This window comes from Fundulus heteroclitus, chromosome 20, assembly GCF_011125445.2.
Source record: "Fundulus heteroclitus isolate FHET01 chromosome 20, MU-UCD_Fhet_4.1, whole genome shotgun sequence".
Classification (NCBI taxonomy): Eukaryota; Metazoa; Chordata; class Actinopteri; order Cyprinodontiformes; family Fundulidae; genus Fundulus; species Fundulus heteroclitus.
This window is the reverse complement of record NC_046380.1, coordinates 16,353,189-16,370,114: the sequence shown is the minus strand read 5'-3', so window position 1 is coordinate 16,370,114 and position 16,926 is coordinate 16,353,189. Positions and strand designations below refer to the sequence as shown.

At 38.3% G+C, this 16,926-nt stretch overlaps 1 protein-coding gene across 17 annotated transcripts in view; it reads right to left on the bottom strand.

Moving 5' to 3' along the window:
• Positions 1–6,738: 6,738 nt before the first annotated feature.
• The window catches only part of atp2b2 (ATPase plasma membrane Ca2+ transporting 2), a 164,067-nt gene continuing 153,879 nt past the window's right edge, over positions 6,739–16,926 (bottom strand). For 7 of the 17 annotated variants that reach the window (XM_021319887.2, XM_021319888.2, XM_036152175.1 and 4 more), the window contains 6 exons: positions 16,608–16,799; positions 16,107–16,320; positions 15,804–16,015; positions 15,526–15,633; positions 15,247–15,429; positions 10,128–10,439 (listed from right to left, as the gene is read on the bottom strand). In XM_021319887.2, coding sequence (XP_021175562.2) covers positions 10,128–10,439; positions 15,247–15,429; positions 15,526–15,633; positions 15,804–16,015; positions 16,107–16,320; positions 16,608–16,799 — 1,221 coding nt within the window. Of the gene's footprint in view, positions 10,440–10,875; positions 11,054–13,152; positions 13,206–13,499; positions 13,684–15,246; positions 15,430–15,525; positions 15,634–15,803; positions 16,016–16,106; positions 16,321–16,607; positions 16,800–16,926 lie in introns of all 17 variants that reach the window. The other 10 variants (XR_002428548.2, XR_004933595.1, XR_004933597.1 and 7 more) reach the window with 8 other exon arrangements.

The window sequence follows — 16,926 nt, the reverse complement described above, 5'->3', positions numbered from 1 at the left end:
TTTAACGATGTTCTGTTCCTGTTGTCTAGCCGTCAAAGTAAGGCCGTTCAAACTTGGTTACATCTTAATGCTTGCACATTTGTCAACACATCATCTTTGAGGACAAAATGTTCCGTTTTTCCCACTAAGCGGAGCAATGATGAAGAGATACGATTAGAGTACACTTTTAGCCGACTACGTTATTAAAGGAATTGTTTTGCTGTAAAAAGCTGCTCCATAATATTAGAACATATTATTCTATTTATGGTGTAAAAAAAAAATCTAAATTAGCAAGAATCAGAATCCAGGAAATGATTGTCTGTAAAGGACTGATCTTTCTGTGGCGTAGGATCAGTTTAGCTTTAATCTGTCTAATTTCTCTCTCGCTTCTTTCCTTGTATCACCACTGACAGCTTTACTTAATATGTTCTTACAAATTGTTTGTCACAGAAGCTTTCCAAATCACAGAGGACACAAAGACTGTTAGCTCAACATGCCACAGATGACCCCTGCTGGTCAAGACACGTCATTGCAACACACTGAAGATTAAACTAATTTACAGTGAGACTTTGTTCCCTGAAGTGGTGCATTGTGTTTGATTAATATGAATTAACGAGCATAAAGAAAACAAGTTCACAACTATATTTTACTGTTGCATTTGTTTTAATATTCATTGTTTCAGGTTCAGTCGTGCTAGAAGTTTTTTGCATCTATTTTAGGGCAAGATTTGGGAAGCCTCGGGGCTGCTAGGAAGATAACAAGTCACCACATATCACCTTTGTTGTGAATCAACCAACAACATAGCCGTTGGTGCAATGAATGCAATGTGTGTGTGTGTTTTCCCATGTCAATCCCACAGCCCCACTCCCCCAAACAGGAACCATAGTCTCCCCTTATCCCATTAAGACAATTGCCAGCACTGGCATTCAAACGTGTGTGTGTGTGTGTGTGTGTGTGTGTGTGTGTGTGTGTGTGTGTAGTCATACACATATACATATACGAACTGATGCACACAGATATACCACTTACACTTGGCAAAGAATGAGTAATTTCAAAATCAGTCCTTTTGGAAGAAAGCTGTGTAAAAAAAAAAAAAAGAAAGAAGGACCTCGAGCCTCCAAAACCTCCACCAGTGTTGGCGGATTGTAAAGGACTGTCAGTTACTGCAGCTTTCTATTAGGCCAAAGGGAAGCAGCAGGATTCAACTGGGGGCCCAGCGAAGGGCTTTTCTTCCTGGAAATCGGCCCTCGCACATGGACCTGAATGCACTGTGTCGCTAATCTTCTGAGCTGTGGGAGCCCACTCTATATTCACAGACTGTGCCACCCCAGCAGGCACGGCCGCGCATGCTGATGCTACTACACTCACTGTGGGGCAGGAGCTCAGCTGAACACAGGGTTAACCATTAGGGCTATAAAAAAAACCTCAACATTTCAAGAGAAAGGAAAGCAAGCTTATCTTAATTTTTATTTAATTCGTCCAGTCTTAATAACTGTATATGTTTAATGATGCCAAGTTTTGATTAACGAATTCAGAACTGTTGCTTGGGGTCAACAAGTTCAGGTGCAAGGTCAATTAAGTATCATCATAAAGATTCAACTCATGTATATTACACACACACAGATATGTTTCAAGGGTTTATTTCTGCCACCTTTGTGATTTTCCTTACAACTATGAAATAAAAAATATTTTTTTTACATTCAAATTAATTAATTAATAGTAAGGTTAATTAATAATAGTAAAATCCTAATAAAGATATATTATGGCCATGTTAGGGTCTAGAAAATCTTAGGAAGATTGCTGACTTGGCAGTTGTCCAGCAGACAGGCAGTGACACAAAAGGCTGTACTTAAGCATATTGACGGAAAGTTGAGTCAAGAAAAAAACTTTGGTAGAAAATGGTGCAGCAAGCAATGAGAGGATTGTCAAGAAAAAAAATAATAAATCAACAGTTTGGGAGAGAACCACAAGATGTGGATTTCAGCAAGAGTCAGAGCCACCGCAGCCAGATGTACCCAGGAAATGGACAACGTTCACATTTCTTATATTAAGACACTCCTGAACCAGAGACAAAGACAGAAATAGCTAACCTGGGCTAAGAAGAAAAAGGACCGCACTGCTGCTCAGGTCCAATGTGTTTCCACAGTCCTTCCCTGATCAACTTTATGGAGTTTCTGATTATTTCCAGCAGGACTTGGTACCAATCTTCAGCACAATGTCAATGTTGCTATGTGTATTTTAGGTACTAAAGGTACAAAGAAAGTATCCCACCATCGATCAGATGAATCCAGAGTGCTCATATGCATGTGAGGTGCACCATTACCCAAACATTTTAATATAACAAGATTCATAGCCGGTTCAGGTCTAACACATGTAGTGGTTAATTGATGTCATCAACTCGCCCAGATATTTCGGCATGCGGGAAAGAAAGCAAAAGTTATCACATTCCATCACTAAACTAGCCACAACAGTAAACACTAATGTGCTTTAAATAAGCCCAATCAGTGTCCTTTCATAACTGCATCACAAAGTTTTAGAAATTACCGCACAAACATATTAAAAACAATAATGCAATAATAAGACACTTTTATCTAAAATGACTTTTTTTCTTTACTGCCTTGTTTCAAATAGTCTCTCTCTGGTTATCATGTGTTTCACACAGTGGTACTTATACTGTTAAAGGGCCTGAATTAGTTTCCACCAAACACAGACCCATCATTACTGTTACCAGAAATATATGATTAAATCTGCAACACAGGAGCAAACTGTATCCTGTGTTTAATAAAATAAATATTTTTTTAAAACAGAATTGAGATTTGAGATTGTGGTTGATGTATGATTCTGCAAAGTCTCCCCGACTTCTTGAACAACACCTCAAAGCTAAAACCAGACACAACAGTGCTGGTTCCAGGTTCAAGGTTAGTTCAACATCTTCCTTTCTGTCAACCACGGGGAAGTTGAACATCTGACACTGGTGCATTAAATGTGTCTTACCAATCAAGTTACAATTACTGCAGCTGTGTTAAATATGGCTGATGAAGTGCTGCCCTCCTGTGGACAGTTAATGGCACTGAAGCCACTGATGGCAGATTGTGCAAGTTTCTGACTGGTAAGACTGGACTACTGCACAGCTGTCAAAATGTGCTTCCTATGGTCTAATTTGTGAAAATATTTCTATTAGTCATGTAACATGAGGCCACAAATAAAGCCCTTTAAAGCTCTTTATGCACAATAAGCATTGTATATCCAGCTGCTAAGATGGATCAGTCTCACAAACACAGGTGCCTCCTAGGAAATAAGAATAATGTCAAAAAGTTGTTGTTTTCAGTAAGTGGATTTGAATTGAATAAAGGGTGAAACAAAGTGATACTTTAAGTGTTTTTTATTATTGTTGTTTGCTTGTTAATCTTAAAGGAGTATGGCTTGCTGCTAATAAAACCCACTGATAAAATTTTCAGTCGAAAATGTCTGCCCAGTATGTTCTTGTACTGTACAGTAGATGCACTAATTGCCAAAGCTCATTTCGCTTGGACCAACAACAGCAGATTAAACGTTTTTCCACATTAGCCCTGACTGTGCCAAACATCAAAGTTGACCCCAACCCAACCTGTGACTCTCCACTATTCCTCCAAAGATGAGGCAAACATTTCTTTCATCTGAAAAGAAGAATTTTGACCCTTAGATAACAGTCCAGGACACTTCCTTGTTAGCGCAGGCAAAACACTTTTGATATTGTCTTTGGTTCAGAAGGGGCCTAACACGAGTTCATATCCCCCACATTCTTGAATGGGCTTTGCTTGCCAATCCTCTGCAGTCTTTCCTGTCACTTGTGCATCTGTTTCTAGTTTCTTTGGACAATGCACTCTATGAAGAGCCAGTTTATTCAGCAATTACCTTTTGCTGCTTATTCTCATAGAGAACATCTGTGTTTTTCTGCTGGCTGGAAAATGGTCAGATTTGCATTACATACCCTTTTTAAAATATATCATTTAATTGTTCTTATGTGACATTCTAAACTTAAGGGAAGCTACATTTTGGATTTCCCTTTGTGTCCAATCATCAAAATGAACAGAAACAAATGATTGAAATATATCAAATGTGAAAGGGTTTTAAGTAACGTTTTGGTGTGAGCGCTAAAAGAACTGGTTTGTCGGAGCCCCATAGACCTCCCTTCAGTTAAATCCAGTCCAGATATTAATATTTATATAACCTGAATCTATTTTCTTTTCCCTTTCTTATGTTTCTTAAGAATACATAAAACATACTAGAGTTTCCTCTGGTATGATTTGATGACAATTTGTTAGCAACTCTAAAAGGGACAATTTTGGGAAAAACCCGCCACAAAGCAAGGAAAATGTCTTAGTAAGGTTTGAAATCACTACATGTGTAGCTGGGGCACAGCCAGTCTCTCCACATTACAGATTTTACTCTGGCTCATACAATTCCTTCAAAAAATCCAATATTCTGTGAAGTATACAGCAATATTTATTTAAATCTTACACTTACAAAAGATTGAATGACTTCTGTTCCCTTATAGATTGGGGACACATCAATGTAGCAAGACGGCGCTCACAAAAGGATGAAAATGATCTCTCAGACCTTCATAATGCTTTCTTTCAAGCATCAAGCGGACATACTCTTGATACACTGCTCACATGTCTAACACATCCCCTGGATTAACCCTGTTCCTTCCTTCTAAAATATTTTGTTCCAAGTTTAAATGCACAAAAAAGGTTATTTTACAACATATAATTGTGGTCTGTGCTGGCCTCCTGTTACATCCTTTACATTCATAACTCTACAGGAACCAACGACATGCGACCTGCTGCCTTCCTATTCTTCTTTTAGCTGCTCCCTTCAGGGTTTGCAAGCAGATCCTGTACTTTTATCTCACTCTGTCCCCAGCTTCCTCCTCTTTCACAACAACTCAGTCTGTTATCCTTCATTGTGTCCATGAACCTTTTGTGCGGTCTTCCTTTTCTCCTCCTTCTAGAAGCTCTATTCTTTGTCTAAAAGTGTCTCTGCCCTTTTGGACAATCTCAGCTTTGCTTCTGTAGTGGAGCACCCACACAGCGGACGTGAACTATAACCTACAGAACTGACTTTTTGCAGGTCGCTACAATGTGCCTCATAGGACCTTAAGAGCCAAAGCAGTCTAGTCAAAGTAAACGCTTACCCAGGATCACAAACGATGAGGAGTGTCACACTCGAGTGTGAGACCTTGCTCAGCTGCTATCGTCTGGTTTTGCCTGGTGGCTCATGTGAAAGTTTCTCTCAAAGGAGAATGGGAGTTTCAGATTTGGTTTGATTAATTATTCAGAAAGCTTCGTTATAATTCACAATTAACCCTAGATTTAAGTTCTGATTATGTCCATCTTTAAATTATGTGTTTTATTCATTGAATTTAATGCATCCCTGAGATTACAGAGAGATGACTAAGTATAGGTATTATGGATAAGTGATACATTTCTTGGACCTTAGAATAGTTTTACACCCAAAAGCAATATATTAGAGATAGTATAACCTCCACGTGTCCCTGACTAGGCATGGGAGCGAGTCCTCATTATTACCCAGGTCAGTTTGACTGGTTGGCCAACTACTGACGTGTTCAGCTGTTCTAGGTACTCCATTAGTCAGCATCTAAATTCTCAGCTTATTTTCTGTCACGTTTGTGTGAAGTTGGTATCAAATTATATTTTCCTCCACACAACACCGAGATGCACCGAGTTGAATCCAGTAACTTTGTTTAGGTTACGTTTCACTGCCCATTAGCTAGTTCCACTTCCGTCATGAGTCAAGCCTGGGACCATCTGTACGTCAATTAGTTGGATAGCAGCTGCTCAGCCACCAGCCAAGCTAAGACACGTGTCAGAACCACATGTCCATTGAGACCCAGAACCGGTTCTTTGAGTTGAAACTGCAACAAGTTGGACCCTAAGTTAGGTGCCTGAATATGTACGCCGTGCTAGCTGTCTGGTGCCGCCAAAGCTAACCTTTCCATTCCCAACCGTTCCATCGAGATCAAAGTTAGGTTGAAGATTTTTTAATTGGATCGTAACATCTTTTCTTTAGTCTCTCAGAAAGGGATAAGATCCTGGTGATCATGTTTTAACCAGCTTCAATTATTGTTTTGGGTGCTTGTTTCATGGTTTATTCTTTTTTTGAATCCATATCGTGTGTGAGCCTATTTGAGTTAGCATTGTGATGGATGTAGTTAGTGTTTATGTTATTGGTATCAAATAGACTGATTTGTTTGATATTAAATTACATTCTTGGTCTTTCTGTTTATCAGTACTGTTTGTTGAATTTGTTTTGATTTTAATACATTCAGAATCCTGAGAAATTTCCTTGTTCTGCCTTTTAGTGCACAGTTCCCTGGAAAGGAAATGTATGCACTCCGCAGATTAAATGTGACAAATTATGGCTCTGATCGAACTGATAGGAATACTAATGTAATCTAAGACAGAACCGAATCCATTACACCGCTCTAACCTCAACCAAACCTGTCCCACTGATGTACTGACAGCTAATCCTGCTCGTATTGAGCGCTTTAAACTGTGTGAGCTGCAACAAAGTCCAAGCAAAGGGGGGAAGGAAGAGAACAGGATTGAATTCAGACAATACTTTGTTGTTTCTTCAGATGCTCGTGTTGCCTCAGCATGATTAGAGTTTGGCTAACAATTAACTTGAAACCCTAAAACATCTGAAGTGTTTTTTAGAGTAAATCAATCAGTAAAAAGAACAAAAACAAAGTCAGAGTGAGGCACAACAAAATCAGAACAGGACATGTCACACGGGGCGAGGGCACACCATGCTGGTCATGCTGCTCTGGGAAATTTATTACATGAGTTTTCTTTATTTTTTTAAATTCCTATTATAATTAATATGGTATGTTATTATATTTTTCTCTAGCGCTCCTGTCAGTGGCGTTAAATATGGGTCAGTCAAGCAGCAGGAGTCACAGTCCATCATCATAGCCACCACCATTGTAAAATCTTTTTCACCGTATTGTAATTTTTACTTTTCGTCAGGCTAAAAAATAATTTACAACACATTGTTTTTACTGACTTTTGAAACCACAAACATTCCAGCAACACACTCTAGAATTAAGGGGGTTGACAATCAGAAAAGCATGACTTTTTGCATAGTATTAAATGAACAAAGACATTGAGTTCTTTATTTACAATTATTGTATAGATAAAAAAAATATCATAAAACCAAGATGAACACTTAATTCACTTACCCATGAATGGCTAAGTATGCCAAAAAGCTATCTGTTGGCATTTCTCTTTTTCTTTGTTCAACAAACTGCATGCTGCTAAATACAGTACATCGAGGCAGGTGAGTATATTGCAAAAAAGTATCATTGATATCATCATCATCATGGGTGTCATCATAAACATAATGACAGGTTTGTTACAACACATGTTATGATTAGGATGTGTCTCTGACAGGAGCGGGGATTGATCACAAACAGCCAAAGTGCCGCGTCATCAGTATGACTCATCGAGTTGCATGATGTAATCAGGAGGAGTTCATGTTTTCAACGTTTCTGTCCTCAGTGGACCCATAACTCTATTTACAAAGATCCATTTAACTTCAGTGTCTTAAAGCTGAATGTTCTCCCCGATGTAAAACTGGTTTCAGGATGTTGGCTTAAGTCTTTTTTTTATGTATTGAAAATGTTATATCTATGTATTATTTTTTTATTTGCTTCGTATTATTTGTTTTTTTACTTTAAAGACAAAAAAAAAAAACACTGGAAAGATAGCAAAATAAATTAAGAAGTTCTAAGGTAAATATCAGAACCCAGACTGTTTTCTTTCAAATTAAATACGACAGAATTTATTCCGATGTTCTTCGACATGCCTGAGCTGACCAGTAAAGCTTGTGCACCCTCTACAGATGAACACATCGGCTGAACAATGACAGAGGAGGATGCAAAAACAAACAACAAAAAAAGATAAAGCTGCTAGGAGATATGATTGTTTACATCATCTACAGAATAGATTTAAATTTATGTAAAAAAAAAAAAAAAATGATATTTTCTTCAAGTTGCATAATGAGCCTACTTTATGACATCATGCTTGCAACTGCCTTCGGTTAGGTAGAGTAATAATAGTAGAGGCTATTTTGGTGGCCTTGTCCGTCTGAGTGCAAAAAAACTGATAAATGCGCCTGCTGTATGCGACTTCTGATAACGTCTGATTGGTCAAAGTACAATAAATAGTTTACAACTAGTGAGTACAGTTGAGATGCTAAGAGTACTGTATATTGTGTGACGGCAGGAAGACAAGCTTGGTTAGAAACACACAAAAGCACATCTAGAGTTACACCACAGAAGTTTTCATTCATAACCAGATAGTGCAGGAAATCTTTTATGTATATTTATAGAAAAAGAGTCAAAGCAACATTCCATTTTTGTTATTAGTTTTGTTTTTTGTCAGGTTTTTATCTTTTTTTAGATGTTAAAAATGCCAACATCGTTTAGGGGCTGCGTGTGTGTAGATGAAAAGAAGCTTTTAAAAAAATCAAAATAAATCAGAAAATATTAGCACAAGATATTGCAAGTTTCAAACAAAATTCTAAAATGACTTGATTGCAGCCTTTTGATGGTCGCATACACCTTTAAAAGATGAAGTCCTTTGAACAAGGTTTACCTAGACGACAGTTAAATAAAAAGGTCCTGATATCAACCTTTTACATGAGTACTGACCCCAGGTCAGCACTGAAGCAAAGCAAAAATAAACCATAATTATCACCCAGAAAAAAAAAATCAAATATTCTCCTCTGTCACAAAAAGGAGGCCTTTGTTAGGAAAAACCAAAGGCAAGCCGCTCTTATTTGATCCCAACAATCATAACGAGTAATACTAAGATTCCACATGTACTGTACTATGCATCCCATTATATTTTGGTTTCTTCTCATTGTTTATCCTCTAAAAATATCTACATTATTTGACAATATAGCAGGCAAGTTTCAGCACATGGTTTTTCCCGTATTAACACAGCAACAAAACTCTGAGCTCGCCTCCTCTAAGAAACCAGGAAATTCATCTCTAAGAGGTTGTAAACAATTACATTCTGTTTTAGACATAAATAAGTCAAAATAATTTAAGCCATTGAAGCGGAAACAAGGCAACATGCCAACAAACAAAGATAAACTCTCTCTAAATAGATTTTATGAATTTATATGTATAGAATATATCCCATAAATGCTATCATCATCATTTTTATTAATAATAATATTTAGCATTTCTCTTTTTCATCAGGTGCAAAACTACTGTGCAAGTTCAGCCCTACCACCTCGATACACATTTCTGCTTATGAATGATATCTTTTTTTTTTTAAGAGTCCGGTACATGTTCATGCCACACAGAGCAGAGAGGGAGGACTCAGAGAAGCTGTCTTTACATTTGTAGTCCGCTGCGAGGCCCAGCCCATCAGAACCAAACAACTTCAATAAAATGAAAACCCTTTTGAAATTAAACTTTGGGCAAATGTACATTCATGCAGGATCAATAAGAATAATAACAAGAATAATCAGACTCAGAATAATAACAACGGTTTTTAATTTAATTCAAACTATTACTGTATCTGTGTTAACAATGTTATTATTGAAGAGAAGGAGTTTAAGAAGAGTATAAAGTCTACTTGAGCTCTGCATCCCTCAGCAGTCTCCCTCCACCTCGTCCTCCTCAGGGTGTCGCTGCGGACACAGTTCCAACGCAACGTGCAGTCAGCTGCACGTTTATACAGTACATGCTAACCGGTACGAGCATAGTGTCATAAACACCATTAAGGCTGCCACCATACACATGCAACCACAAAAGCAGGATGGCTGTGTAGGTCGTGTAGCTTTGTGGAGCTTTTTGAAATTATGTTTTTATTCTTGCCATTTCACTAAGATTCACTCCGTGTTGAAAGGAGAGAAGAGCTTTATGGGCTTAAGCTTACGAGAGGGAGATGGATCAGATCTGTGTCGGTGGTAAGAAATGGTGCGCTGGAGGGAGCGGAAGAGGGGAACTGGGTGGCCATGTGTAACGTACTGGTAGAAGTAACAAATAAAGGTCTGGGAAAGCTGAAAGGAGTTGCTCCTGGACCTTGAGGGAACAACACGAGGGGTTAGAGCTGCGTTCAAGACAGGGGTTAGAGGCTGGTCTCCAGGCTGTGCAGAGGGCTGGCGGGGCTGGAGGAGGCAGCAGATTTGCTGATATCGATGGTGAGGTTGATCCCGCTGTCGATAGCGTTGTTGTTCTTGTTAGGAGACGAGGGCTGGCTGGAGTACTTTGTCCTCCTCCTGGCAGAATCGTCATCCGTGTCGTCGATGAGGGGGATGCTAGGTGTGGAGTCGTCTATCCTAAACTCAGGGTGTGTCATGAAGTTGTGTATGGATGTTCTGGAGTCGGGTTTTTCCAGGCCTTCATACAGGGAGCTACGGAATGCATTCACAACTCGAATCTGTTGTGAAAAGAAGACCAAAAAAGGAAGGGAGAAAAACATGAGAGGTGACGTTCTAGAACAAACAAAAAGAGCTGAAGGGAACCTCGTAATGAGAGAAAAGAGAAAAGTTGAAAAGGGATGGACACAGAGGAAGAAAAAAATATTTTCTTGCTATTTTTGAGAATACAATGTGGAGAAGGAAAAAGTGAGAGAGAAACAAGTGAGAAGGCAACTGCAGTCTCTTTTCTGCTTGCACAAGATGACTACAGGTCACATGTCACTTAATTTTGGCGTGCACTAAGAAAAACTGTGAGGAACATAATCATAAAGAACACAAGAAAATTATACATTTCCAGAAAAACCAAAGCAACACAAATGCTCGTTGTAAGTATACGCTTTAGTCCAATGTGCTGTATACCTAGAAACAAGCCACATTAATAGATGGAATACTTACAGAAAAAAATTAAAGCACAATACCACATGCAGTTTTGAAGAAATCTGGTGGACGAGGTCAGTAAGAAAGAAGTTGATTAGATTAGAGAGATCCAATGAGGCGGTTTAAAAACTTCTGGGGGGTAGGGGTAGGGGTGGGGGGCACCAGACCACCGTCTGGCAGAATATCCACACGGCCTCTGAATGAGACACACAAAACACTCAAATATAGCACAGTGTAGCAGAGGCATTGTCCCGAATGGAGTGAGTCAAATCTGCATGAGGTTGGCTCAACCTAAGCATCGCAGAGTAAATAAAACTCACACCAACCAAACACATCCCAGAAATAAAATAGTGGAATTTAGACAGCAAGCAAACACACTAGGTTAAAATATTATGAACATACAACACACACACACACACACACACACACGCACGCACGCGCACACATAGATGTAAACCCAAAGTACATGCAACAGTGACAAACTGGACACTGGCACAAGAAAAGCTGACATCAAACAAAAGGAGGTGAATAATGAAAGTAAGTTTCATTGTCAGAGGTCTGACGGTCGAAGCATGTTTCTCACTCCATGCATATCGAAGTAAACACTCAAGTACAAGCCCAGCTATGTGTGACGGTTTAATGAATCACATGTTCTTGTGTTTCTTTGGGAAGCAACTAACAGCATGGTGCAGTTGAGACCATGTAGAAACTGAGGTTTGAGGAATCGAAACAGGAAGCGTGTCTACTTAGTTATATCTGCACGTTTAATGTTGATATTATGAACAGAATAACTAATCGCAAATTATTATTTAATAGTATTAATACGCATTTGAGACAATGAGATTGAACAGCCTTAAATTAATTTAAATAGTAAATCTTTCATGTTCAAATTTAGGTGTTAAAAATAGCACTTAGCACAGTTTGTAAATATGAAGATTAATGATCATAGCTTTGTCTTGGTACTGATATTCTTGACTTTTACATTTTGAAAAGTGGCTAGGAGAAATCGGCCTGTAAATGTATACCATAGGGAGACAGAAAGTAATTCTAATTCTATTTGATGAACTTAAAGAAACTAATAAGATTCTTTAGCTTTACCAGTAAGCATGATGTGTTTGTTGAAAAACAAACATTTTTAAATCTAGGATTTCTGGCCACTAAATAAATGTACTCAAAGATTGAAATTTCTAAATTCTCACGGTGTTAGATGATGCTGCAGTGACAAGAAAAAAAAACAATTTTAGAGACTTTTATCCATCTTTACCAGGGATAACAATAAGTGTAAGCCTATTTTTGTGGTTTCAAGTTGTGGTCCCAAGGAAAACACTAACATTTTAACATGGAATCAGAAGATACCATGTTTATTCTGAACATGACCCAGTAAATCTTTCTAAATGTAAAAAGTCCATGAAGATTACAAGATCAGAAGCATCTAATAAAATGCTTTATGATATAAGGTTGAGCTTTTTAGAGACTAGATTAAAAGAAAATAATGTGCAGTTCTACTAAACCTCTAAGTAGATGTGCTGCATCCTTTATACAAAATAGAGAGGAGAATTCAGGTTTCTGACATTTCTCATTAGACCTATAAAATACTGTTCAGGTAAAAGTAACATCTCACCTCATGGTTTATGAACATTGTATTTTCTTTGAAAATATACTACATAATAACGTGTAGTATATATAATTTTATATATAATGATGAAGCTGGGTTGATTCTGGTTGAGCAAATCCTGCAAGCAGGATAATAGAAATATATCCAGCAGATAATGATTAAATTACGCCAAGGAAAATGTTGTTGAATATTTCCTCATACTAAAACAGTTCATCCAGGTGGTTTATGTTAAACCTTTGTTTTCCTTTTTTTCATTAGAAGATTGTACGCTGAAATGGCGTCCCATCAGATTCACCTTAAAATGTTGATTAGCTCAGATATTTGAAACAAAGATGAAAACAGAGACAGTAACAGATCTTACAATCTAATATTTTGATCTCAAAATACACTTTTCTGAAAGCATTCGAGGTAATAAAAAGGATATCCCTAACCACATGTACAGCTGCTTAGTTTAAGTTATTTTAAATATAAACAGTAAGTAAAATTTGTCTTGTCTCAAGTCATTATTATCTGCCATACAAGTGACAAAAAGCGACATTGCCACTTATACTTGAATGTTCACCCAATCCCTTTGTGAGTTGATTGAAATTAGTTAATATTAACGGCCGTCAAGACATAGAAACGAGAGGACTGACAGATCTGATGACGTATGGGGGATGAGCAGAGGGAGACAAACTCACAACCTGAAATGTCACGCCGTGGGTATCACTCTTAGTCCTGTGCTCCTAGCACTCTGGGGAAACAAACACACATTGACCAATGAGAGGACAGTACAGCCAACCATGGGAGGAGATATCAAGATGAATTTGAAATCCAGTGTGAACATCAAAAAGACAGAGTAAGAGAGGAAATGAAAAAAGCAGCAAGAGAGAAAAGGACAGATCTTCAGAGATGCCACCGTTACAATGAAGTCATTGGTGGCAATGTGTCTAGTTATTTAAATTTAAAAATCAGTGATTGATGAGAACTGGATGGCACCCCTGAAGCAAAGAGAGCAGACAAGCAGACTGACAGAGTTCTGACTCACGGCCAGTAGTGGGAGGAGCAGTAGCAGCAGTAGTGCTTGTAGGAGAGGAAAGGGCATTGGACAAGGACACGTGACTAGGACTAGAAACATTGGTTACATCCTGGGTCTGGCTGGTGGTGGATGATTGGCGTCTCAGAGCCCCCTGAAAGGAGGTGCCGCTCTTGAAGGTGTTGACTACTTCAATCTGTGTGAGAAGAGCGGGACAGGAGAGGACAAATGGCTGCTCAGAGTGACACAAACTAAATGGCAACACAGGCTGACTGGTAGGGTAAAGGGAGTACAACTTTGCAGTCATGACACATAAGGGTAGGGGCGGCATAGGTCAGGGTGGAGTGACCCCACAACCAAATGGTGAATACGAATTAAAAAGCTGCCTTACACATTGAAAAACATGTACCTGGTACATGACAGGCAGAACATACAGCACTCTGTAAAAGTCTTGATTCATATAACATCTACTGCCAGAACCAGACTGTCTTTAACCTTTGAAATGGTCTTAATTAACAGTTCTCCAAGGTTTCTAAAGGTTTTCAGTTTAGACTTTGGTTGCTCTTTCACACATTTTTCTGTCCTTATAACATTTTTCTATTTGTTTATTCAGTCATGTAACTTTGATGTATTAATCATTAAGGCAGAATAGGGCTCAAAAATTCAAAGCGATTAACCCATGTTATGTCTACACATATTGGTCAATTTAGCAAAGAAATCATTTTAGGTTGGATCTTACAGGACTTTGTGACAACTAGCGTGTCACAAAGACATCCCTTCTTCTCATTTTACTGGTTTAATTTATGAAGTTATTTTTTAGCACCAACAAGCTAATTTTAAAACAGCATAAAGTACATCATTAAATCCATGTGTCAGGTTCTCTCTCAGGTTTTTTGGGTTATTTTCAGATTAGTATTTAGGTTTCTGGATTATGGACAATAGCTTTAGATCGCTTTTTATTTTGTCTTCCAACTGCCCACTTTTCTAATTTCCTAGTTATGGTCATGTGCAAAGACTGGATACAAAATAAGTGAAAAAGCAGTCAAGTCTAGAAAACACCTCTGAAAGAACAGCATAAAAACTATTGGTTTTGATCAAATACAATTTTAAAAATGTAAATAAAAAAATATTTTTGATTTATTAGATAATAGAATCTAAAAGTCACCTGTGCAAAGAAAACTTTGCCTCTGCAATGATTTTTTTTTATTGCGTTTAGCTGTTTCAGTTACCGTACCATGTTGTGGGATAGCTTCACACAGGACCACTAGTGACACATTAGAGAAATGAAATCAAATTCAACACAAAGGCAGAATAGTGTTAGCTATCACAGTGATACCGGTCTTCAGAGTTCATCACAGTGACAACAGTTCATTGATTATTTTCTGCTCCTCCGTTGGTCCACAGTGCTTCCATCGACCCAGGAAATGTTGGATCTTCATTTTCCTAAATTTTTTTATCTTGAGACAAAATGACTTTAACTTGGTGGCATTAGTGTCCTAAATATTCTGCAACTATTATAACGAAACTGGATCTTTATTGGTGGTTAATAATTAAAGTGTCTAGAAGTTGATGAGTTTAATCATTCTATTCTGGTGTCAATCTCTTGAAAACAAAAATTAATTGCACACCTGTTTCTGAAAACAGGTGCCATGGTGAAGGATGAAAAAAGTAAAAGGAAGCAAAAACTACTTCTGGAAGTTAAATTATTTCTTCCAACGCCTAAGTCTCAAGAAATCTTACAGTGAAATGTTATTTTTACCTGAGTCTGGATGCGATTTAGACCTCTGAACCAAAGAATTTGACCTCTCCGTAACTCCCTCTCTGCATGGTCAATCTCCTCATTATCTTCATTAACATCCTCCTCTGGTAGCTCATCTTTCTGAGTTAACTGGCCCGCCCGACGCAGGAAACGCAGATTGCTGTTGGGTATGGAGGCAATCACCTAAACAACAAAAAAAGAAAGAGCACTTATAGTTAAAACACAAAAACTTAAAAATAAGCAGTTCTTAAAAAATATTCCAAACTCCATTTGAGTTACCTGTCCCCAGACCAGCTCTCCCAGCCCCAGGAAAACGCACCACATCCACTTCTCCAGGTCCAGAGGCTGACAGCTGAACGGCTTCCCCCCAAACTGCACAATCACGATCTGCACAAAACGAAGCACAGTAAGAAAAAGAAAAATTACTTTGCCCTATTAAACAAAAAAATGTATTCACAGCTCAAGTTTAGCGATATGAAATATCCATAGTGTAATAAGAAAGTATAATAAATAAAACACACCCACTAACAGAATATAAAACATCTGCAGCTGGTTACCTGTACAGCAAATGTGCCAAAAACAATGGAGCAGAAAATTGGATTCCTGAAGATCCCGTCAAACACGTTCCTCTCTCCGTGTATTTTACGAGCATTTATCTCATTGAACAGCTGCATCATGACAAATGTGTTGAAGATGATTGTGTAGTGCTCAGACGGAGGAGAGTGGAGCGGAGCATTACGACCACTGTCAATGTCAAAGATTATCTCGCCTGGTGGGAATACAAATATAAAATTACCTCTTTATAAAAATTTTTAATTGTTGTCACACACTACTATTGGGAACAAATGCACTGGGCATACCAACAAACAGCAGCGTGAAGATGATAATGAGCTGATAGACTGCATGTCCCAGGATGTTCTTGGTCATAGTGCTGGAGATCAGAGGCTTATTGCGACCATAAGGTTTTCTCTTCAAAAGGGACTCTGTGGGAGGCTCCGTCGCCAGGGCCAGAGATGCAAAGGTATCCATAATCAGGTTAACCCACAACATCTGCACTGCTTTAAGTGGAGAGTCCTGTGAAAATCAAGCGCAAACTCCCACTGAGAACAGAAAAACTCCAATACAACAGGAAACATATAGTGGATCCTGTAAACCTTTTCGCACCACAGTCCAGTACTATCTTTATTCTAACATGCAAACATTATTTCACTTATTTTTGTAGGACACTTGATTACTCCATTACCGATCTTTACTACAGATTAGAAAACAACAACATAATTCTAGCCCAACCAGGAATATACCAACACACAGAACGCTATTGTCACCAGTGGCTGTTGATACATCTGTTTACTGCCTCTTACCTGTGTGATGCAGGCTCCAGTGAAAGCGACTATGACAGCCACTACATTGACAGTGAGCTGGAATTGAAGAAACTTGGAAATGCTGTCGTATACATTCCGGCCCCACATAACTGCCTTCACAATGCTGCTGAAGTTATCGTCTGTAAGAATAATGTCTGATGCCTCCTTAGCCACATCAGTTCCAGCTATACCCTGAAAGAGCAAAAAAATAAATCTTACATTAATTATGCAAACTGAAAGGAGTTAGAATGGGATTTTTTTTTTAAAGAGGAAATGGGATAAACACAATTTGATGATTAAAAAAAAATTTGCATCACAT